At 55.8% G+C, this 8372-nt stretch overlaps 1 protein-coding gene across 2 annotated transcripts in view; it reads left to right on the top strand.

Moving 5' to 3' along the window:
• Window positions 1-8372, top strand: part of SRCIN1 (SRC kinase signaling inhibitor 1) — a 79200-nt gene that overhangs the window by 24299 nt on the left and 46529 nt on the right. The window contains exons 2-3 of one of the 2 annotated variants that reach the window (XM_011984703.1): window positions 2586-2887; window positions 6395-6493. In XM_011984703.1, the coding sequence (XP_011840093.1) occupies window positions 2586-2887; window positions 6395-6493 (401 nt within the window). Of the gene's footprint in view, window positions 1-2563; window positions 2888-6394; window positions 6494-8372 lie in introns of those variants that run through there. The other variant, XM_011984704.1, reaches the window with a different exon arrangement.

Genomic DNA, 8372 nt, shown 5'->3' with positions numbered 1-8372 from the left:
GTCTCCCAGGTTGGAGTGCAGTGGCACAACCTCGACTCACTGCAACTTCTGCCTCCCAGGTTCAAGCAATTCTCCTGCCTCAGCCTTCCAAGTGGCTGAGATTATAGGCATCCGCTATCACGCCCAGCTAATTTTTTGTATTTTTAGTAGAGACGGGGTTTCACTATGTTGGTCAGGCTGGTCTCGAACTCCTGACCTCGTGATCCACCTGCCTCGGCCTCCCAAAGTGCTGGAATTACAGGCATGAGTCACTGTGCCCGGTCTGTGGCTCACACTTTTAATCTCAGCACTTCGGGAGGCCAAGGTGGCAGAATCACTTGAGCCCAGGAGGTTGAGACCAGCCTGGGCAACATAGCAAGACCCCATCTCTAAAAAAAGGAAAAAATTCACTGGGCGTGGTGGCATGCACCTGTAGTTCCAGCTGCTTGGGAGGCTGAAGTGGGAGGATCTCTTGAACCCAGGAACTTGAAGCTGCAGTGAGCTATGATCACATCATTGCACTTCAAGCTGAGTGCCAGAGTGAGACCCTGTCCCCCCAAAAAAAGAAAAAGGAAGGAAGGAAGAGAAGACATAAAATAATGTTCTTCCCAAAGTCATCTCTCATGTACTTGGACCTTAGTTTGGGGAGCACAACAGAGGATGGTGACCACGGTGAGAGGGACCACCCCAGATCCAGGGCCATCATGGGGATAGCAGCAGGTCAGTGAGGAAGTCCACACATGCCATGTGGTGCAGTCAGTGTTCACTCAAGAAACAGTCATCACGGAGAGTGTGGTGGCACATACGTAACAAATATTGAAATCAAATCAGACCTCTACCATTCAGTGTTGCTTTGGGCTTGTCAGTGGACTTCTCTGAGTCTCGGTAGCCGTTTCTGAAATGGGGACCATGATAACACCCCCCTGATGGGGTGTAGGGAGGCACGCAGCCATGAGGCAGGTGGTCAGCCCCTGGTGAGCTGCGGCTCTCATGCCCATGGGAGCCCTTCTTCCCTTGGTTCGGTGCAAGGTGCTGGGTTCTCGCAGACTCTGTGCCCCTGATGGACACACCCCAACACACCCAGGGAGGGGTGTGTGTGTGTGTGTGTGTGTTGGGGGCAGGTGGCTTTTCTTGAAACCTGGCTGAATCTCCTCTTTCCTCTGTGGCTGGGCAGGGGGTGGCAGACCTGGCAGCTGTCCACAGACCTCCTGACAGTGGATGCTTGGCGGGAGGAGGCTTGTGGCAAACCTGGCTGGTTTCCAGCATTTCCAGCCGGGTCCCCTGTTGCCTTGGTCTGCCCTTGGAGGAGCCCTGTGAGTCAGGCCACACAGCGGGCAGGAGTGCATGTGTCTGCTGCAGCGCCTCATACCCCAGTCCGAGGCCACACTTGGAGTGCTGCTTTGGGGCTGGTGGATTGTGGGGCTGGTGGATTGTGGCGCTGGGGTGTGCATGAGAGGCTGTGCTTGTCTCCCTGTGGACTGACTTCTGAGGGGCACAAATCTATGCTTTATGCCCAGGAATATGGCTGAGGTAGGCCCCCAGCAACTTCTTCCACCCCCAAGGGCAGGGGTGACCTCTGGAACCCCTGGCCACTGGTCGTTGAGGCTGGAGAGTGCGGGCCAGCAGGGTGACCTCAGGGCTGGTGGGCATTTGGGAAGGGGATTCAGAGTTCCGCGTGGGACCTCAACCCCCGGCCTTCTCTTTCTTTCGCTTCTGTGCTGTCCTTTGTCCGCTGTACGTCTCTTATGGGTCTTAAGCTTGTGTCTGTGTCAGGAGGAGAGACTGAAGGAGGGAGGGGAGAGGTGGGAGGAAAGTCCCTGGGAAGGACTTCAGCTGTTCTGTCTGCTTCCTTTCTCCTTTAAGTTTGTTCCAAATCCATCTCTCACTGTCCTCTCTGTGCCCAGCCTCTCCTGTCTGTCTATCTGTCTGTCTCTGGGGAGGGAAGGGAAAAGGGGTCCCACTGCCCCAGACCCTGGGCTTCCATCTGCATGGGAAACCTCAGAGCGATTTTTGCCTTCATTCTCCCCATGTGTTCCCTCCCGCCCTGGCCCTTTTTCCAGCCGGCCCCCAGCCTTGAGCATAAGTATGTCCTGGACATATGCTAGTCTGAGGGAGGAGGCAGGGCTCCCCCTACCCAACCTCGAAGGAAGACTACGAGCTCCTTTTCACGTCTTTTAGGGAGCATCTAAAAAGCACCCCTTCTTCCTTCACCTGCTGACACCAGCTTTAGGAGGAGAGGGGGTTGTGTGGCTGGAGAGGGTCTCAGGATACCTTCTACCCCTTTCATCCAAGCCCCCTCCCCTTGGCCTCAAAGGGCGGTACTCTCCCCGCGGTCATTACCGCTCCAAACCCACGGAGGAACAGGAAGTATCCAGCCCTTGTTCCTCACCCCTCCCTGGGGGCCGTGGGCTCACTTTCCACGCCATTCACCCACCTCCCCCTTCAGTCCCTAGTGGGGTGCCGGGCAGCCTCTGCCTCGCGCCAGACGCCTCTCCACTCTCCTTAGTCCCAGGCCCCGCCCTTCCCCGCAGGGACCCCCGGTGGGGGATGGGCAGCCCCAGGCCGGGCGCGCTGTGACCCCGCCATGCCCCTCTCACCTCTCGCAGATCCGGAGCGGAGCAGCCCCCCCATGCTGTCTGCGGACGATGCCGAGTACCCGCGGGAGTACCGGACCCTGGGGGGCGGGGGCGGCGGGGGCAGCGGGGGCCGGCGCTTCTCCAACGTGGGGCTGGTGCACACGTCCGAGCGGCGGCACACAGTGATCGCGGCCCAGAGTCTGGAGGCGCTCAGCGGGCTCCAGAAGGCGGACGCCGACCGCAAGCGTGATGCTTTCATGGACCACCTGAAGAGCAAATACCCGCAGCACGCCCTGGCCCTGCGAGGCCAGCAGGACAGGATGCGAGAGCAGGTGAGTGGGCTCCCGGCTGCGGCTGCGGCCGCGGCCAGCGGGCAGGGGAGGGGGTCTGACCCCGTGCTCCATGCCCCCAGGCTCATTCCAACTCTGGGAGGCATCTGAAGCAGAGAGAGAAGGGGAGGAGTTGGGGAGCTGTCCCTCGGGGCAGTGGCTCCGGTTGGCCTTTTCTGGAGCCTGGGAAGGAAAGGGGTGGGGGCTTGGCCTCCAGACCTCTGCCTGCAGTCCGGAAATTGAGAGCATGTGATGGGGCAGAGAGAGCCCAGCCTCTTTAACTCAGGCTGTTTGGGCAGAACTCTTCTGGGAGGAAAGGAGAGGAGGATAGCCTTGGGGACTTGTTCTGTGCCCGAAAGAGTCCATCCTGTGGTGCAGATGAAATGCTGACCAGGGTCGTCGGCAGCTCTGTGATATGGACTCTAAGAGAGGATCGGGCCTTGAGAGCCTCAGTGAGCTGCGTCCGATGTGTCCCCAGTCCCTGCAGCCTGCAGGAATGGAGCCCAGAACTGGAGCCTTTGACCTCTTTCCTCCCTGTTCCACCCCATGGCTTGCTGGGTGACTTGGAGCTGGAGGCCTCCTCTCTCTGTGCCTGGGTATCTCTCCTGCCATCAGTAGGGCTTAGAGAGGAGACACAGCACCTCTCTCTGGACCAGGACCTGTCTCCTTCTATAGCGGGTGGGATGGTTCCTTTTTAAACCTCCCCCAGAACCTCGGGGTCCTGAATGCATCTCTCCACCCAAGTATGAGCTTCTTGTCTGTAAGAACATGCTTTCTGGGTCTAGCAGCCTGTGTACAGTTCTGCATTGGTGAGGTGCCTGCATGGTTGATGCATATTGGCTTCTGAGACTCAGCCATTGTCCCCCTGGGTAAAGGGACTGAGGGGAGGGATGCACATCCCATCAGCAGCCTTTCAGTCAAACCTGGGGTTGCGTCAGTCCCTGTCTCCCTTTTCCAGGTTCTACTGGATGTCATTGAGGATAGGGAGGAGTGTCTCCACTCCCATCCTCACTGCAGGGAACAAGACACATTGGCACATTTCTGGTACCTTATCTGTCCCCTAGTGCCACTGCCAGTTCTGTCTGGCTTTTGCCTTTTCCCAGCTCCAAAGTCCTTCTGGGAGCAGGATGCAGATCAGGATTAGAGAGAGTTGAAGATGCAGATGTGGCCCTCACCCTCAGGGAGCCCCTCTCATTGGGTTCCTGCTGTGTGCACTGGCTTGAGGAGAAGGGCAGGGGCATTTGTCATCTAGCTGGGGAGGGGAACAGTCAGTTGGGAGGCGGTTTAGAGGAGGGAAGATCATAGGCAGGCCTGATCAGGGAAAGCTTCCTGCAGGAGGAGGTATCTAAACTGGGCTTAGAAAGATGAAAAGCATTTGCATAGGCCTAGAGGGAAAGAATGTTGTTTTAGGAGTGGTGGGGGGTGTGGCATGGGCATAGGCCTGAGTTGATTTGGGAACTGGCCCAGAGGTCCAACTGGCTGGCAAGAAGGCTCAGGTGGGAAGTAGTGGGATGTGTGGGGGCTGAAAAAGTGGGGCAGATGGTGGTGGCTAGGATGGCTGTGGTTGCTTTTGGATGGTGAATAGGAGGGGAGAAGCGGGGCTGGAGGAGGGGAAGGAGAAGAGGAAGAGTGTATCAGGGATGATGAAGGGGAAAGGATGGACAGATGGGGGTTGGAAGAAGACCAAGTGTAGGTCTAAGGCTAAGCTGCCTGGGCCTAGAAGGCAATGACAGAAACACCTGGGCTACAGGGAGATGTTGGTGCCTTGGAGAGAAATAGGAGGGTTGGAGGGAAATGTTTGGGGGTGGGGGAGGGGAATATATGGAGACGGGTTTGAGTAGTGGGTAGGACATTCTTGGGGATGCTCTTAAGGCACCAAATGCACCACTCAGGACTCCAGAGAGGCTGCAGCTTCAGGAGGAGAGAGTTGAGCATGGTCACAGCAGATACGAAGTGGACCTGGGAGGCTGAGTGGCCATCAGGGAGGAATGGGGTCTAAGAAGAGAGAAAGCCCATGATGTTTGGGGAAAGGGGACCAGGAATGTTCTACATCCACGAGGAAGTCCCAGGGGAAAAAAGGCGCCTGGACAAGGGGCCAGCAGGAGGGTGACCAGCCCTTCAGACGTCCAAAAGGATGGGGAGAGAGAAACAGACATTGCGACTGACAGGGATCTGTGGGCGCAGAGGGTATTGAGAGCTTGTGTCTTGTGGTGTGGTAAAGTAATGGTCAATTTCAGGGGTTAGGAAGACTGGGGTTGGTAAAGGATCAGGAGCCCCAGCTACAGACTTACTTTGGGGAGATTGGGCCAGGAAAAGAATGAAAACAGCTGGGTGGAACTTCCAGGGGCAGCAGGCCTGGGAGAGAAGGTATGTCTAAGGGCCTCCTATGTTCTAGCATGTTCACCAGCACAGAGTGTGGAACTCAGTAAATACTTAGGAAATGAATCAAAGCCCAGCCACCCTCAAATTCATTCCTTTCTTCTTTCACTCATTCGTTTCCCCACTTAGAGTGTAAGTCGGTAGGATCTATGGCCCATTCACTTGCAATGGAATGCTCGGTGCCTAAGCATGGTGCCAGCTCAGGCAGTGTTTGTGGAATGAATGAGAGAATGAGGAAGGAATGAATCTGAGGATGCCAAGGGGAAAGAAGGCCATGGGAAACAGGTCCTAGAGGAATCTGGAAGGATGGTCTTAGGTGTGGGGTGGTCTTGGGGAACGAAGCGGGTGGAGTCACTTCCACTAAGATACAGAAAAGAAAGATATGCTGTGGGATAGAAACAACTGGGGGAAGGCTTCTCCTGCCCAGCGGTTCCTATTTCTGTGAGGTAGGTGTGACACCTTCAGTGATGAGGGGACGAGAGCTGGGGAAGGGGAGATGGTAAGGAGCAGCTTCCTTGCCAGTGTGCAGAGGGGCATCCAAGAATTGGACACGAGGCCAGGCACAGTGGCTCATGCCTGTAATTCCAGCACTTTGGGAGGCTGAAGCAGGTGGATTGCTTAAGCCCAGGAGTTTGAGACCAGCCTAAGCAACATGGCTGTCTCTTAAAAATATATATATATTTTTTAATTAGCTGGGCATGGTGGTTCGTCCCTGTAGTCCTTGCTACTCAGGAGGCTGAGGTGGGAGGATCACTTGAGCCCAGGAGGTTAAGCCTGCAGTGAGCCGTGATCGTGCCACTGCACTCCAGCCTGGGAGACTGAGTGAGAACCTGTCTCAAAAAAAATAAAGTGGAGATGAGGATTTCAGGAATGTCTGATAGGGAAGGCCCTGCCCTGGGCTCAGGGAACCCCCGGGTCTAACAGAAAAGGCAGATATCCAGAAACAGAGCAGGGCTCTAGTTAGAGAGATACCCAACCTAAGGAAAGGACTTGCCAGCGTCGCTAGACCCCTCTGCAGTATGAGCTCTGTGCCAAGGCTTACCCCAGGAATGCCCTTCCCTCCCAGTCACAGTACCCCAGCGGCTCCTGCCCGCTTCCCCTAATGGGGTGTCCCCCGCTTCGCACACACAGGTTGGCGGCTGGACCGTGGACCCCGTGTGCCTCCTCAGCTCCCTCTGCTCCCACCTCCATGGCGACTCCGCCCCCTCCGGGGCTGGCCAGCCGGCCCAGGTGAGTCACCCACCTCCACCCCACCCCCCAAGCCCATGGTGGAGTTTGGCTTTGGGGAGGACTTTTTTTTGGAGGGGGGGTGTTCAGGATTTTTATTTAGCAACCTTTTCTATTTGGTGTAGGAGCCCCTACTTTCAGGAGACTTCTATGCCCCATACTCACATCTGCCCGATGTCTAATTCCCTGTCACTACCTCCCCAAGCCTGGTTGACTTTGGAGAAGGAATTTTTTGAGGGAACATACTCAGGATTTTTAAAAAAGTTTTTGTATCCCTTTCTCCTTTAAACAGAAATCCCCTGACCTTGCCCTGTGGGTTTTATGCCCTCCTCCCACTGAGGACCATCTTATTCCCCTCTCCACACCCTCCCCTTCGTTTCTGAGCAGATCCAGCCTTCCCCAGATGTCCCACCATCAGGAAGTTCTGCATGAAGTCTCTCTCTCACCCTTCTTGCTAAGTTCATGGCTTAGTCTCTAATTTTTAAGAAGACTTGGGTATCAAGTCATCTGTTCTGAACTTATTCCCCTCTTCCTCATCAAGCTTTGATGTCCATTATGGGAAGATAGATCTTAGCTTAGACAGGGGCACATGTAGGCAGGATACTAGGGGCCTGGGCTCCCGGCTAGGCCTGGACATTGCTATGGGAGAAAAATAGGCATCTGAGGCCCAAAATAAGCATCAGAGTTGCAATGGGGAGGGGACAGCCCAGGGGAGGACTTGACTTGAGGATGTTCAGCTGTAGGAGGCAGAGGAGGGATAGTGGCAGGGAATCCAGTGGAAGCAGAGTGCTCAGGTCCTTACACACCCTGCTTCCCCCAGAGGACAAAAACGCTTGGCTTTTTCAAGGAGAATGAAGAGAAAGAAAATTGTGACCACCAAGGAAATGACAGGCCTTCAGAGGGAGGATGTTTTAGCCGAGTGTAACTCAAGTCTAGTAACAGATTGGCATGCTTGGCATCACTCACAGGGCATTCAGCCCAATTTCTTTCCCAGTTCCCAAGCCCCATCTTGGCTGAACTTTGGGGAACAGGAATGTGTCTGCCCCCAAGGCTGGATGGCAAGTGGGACAGACTTGTCCTGAATGGCCAAGTGCATGGTGGAGACCAAAGTGGGGCTAGGACAGGGATGGTGATAGGACAGAGGAGGATGTGATATGCACAGGCAGGGTTGGGGTGCCTTGGCTGCCCAGAGGTCCTCCCCAGATGGAGCGTCTTGGGGCTGTGATAGGGGTTGGATGATGGACAGGAGTGAGGCTGGACTGGGTGAGCTCAGTTGTCCCAAGTCAGGGGGCTAGGGGGCTGGGGATTTTGGCCTGTCCACATCTGGGATCTGCTCTGATGGGGGAAAGGGGAGCGCTTGAGCAGACCTTCTCCTGGGGCTCTGTAATTAACCAGGAAAGTGTCTGTGCATAGGATCTTGTCATCACTTGGTGCTTATCACACTCCCTGCCCCTAAGGCTGAGTCTGAGGTTCCCTTTTGTCAAGTGCAGGACCAGAGACTTTGGAAAGGCCACAACCACACAGCAGGGCAGAATCAGAGGCCATCTAGGAAACTTAGGCATACTAGGTCTCCCAGACTTGGCTAGGGATTAAGTCACGGGAGAGTTAAAGGCCAAAGGTGCACAGCGAAGACCCCGCTGGGGAGAAGCTGTGAGCTCTGAAGGTTGAGCAGGAGGCAGAACACTGTCCTCTCCCTGACCCTCCACCAGGCGGGACCTTTAGGGATGGGGGCAGTGAGGAGGATCCTGGGAGGGGACCAGAGGTTGGACTCCAAGCCACAGCCCCTCCCTCGGCTTCCACCAGGCTGTCTAACCTCCCTCCCTCCTGCTGCAACCCGAGTCCCGGGCGCCGGGCCGGCGTATCGGGTGACCGCGGCGACGCA

The sequence above is a fragment of the Mandrillus leucophaeus genome, unplaced genomic scaffold, assembly GCF_000951045.1.
Source record: "Mandrillus leucophaeus isolate KB7577 unplaced genomic scaffold, Mleu.le_1.0 Scaffold272, whole genome shotgun sequence".
NCBI lineage: Eukaryota > Metazoa > Chordata > Mammalia > Primates > Cercopithecidae > Mandrillus > Mandrillus leucophaeus.
This window is presented reverse-complemented; position numbering and strand designations above follow the sequence as displayed.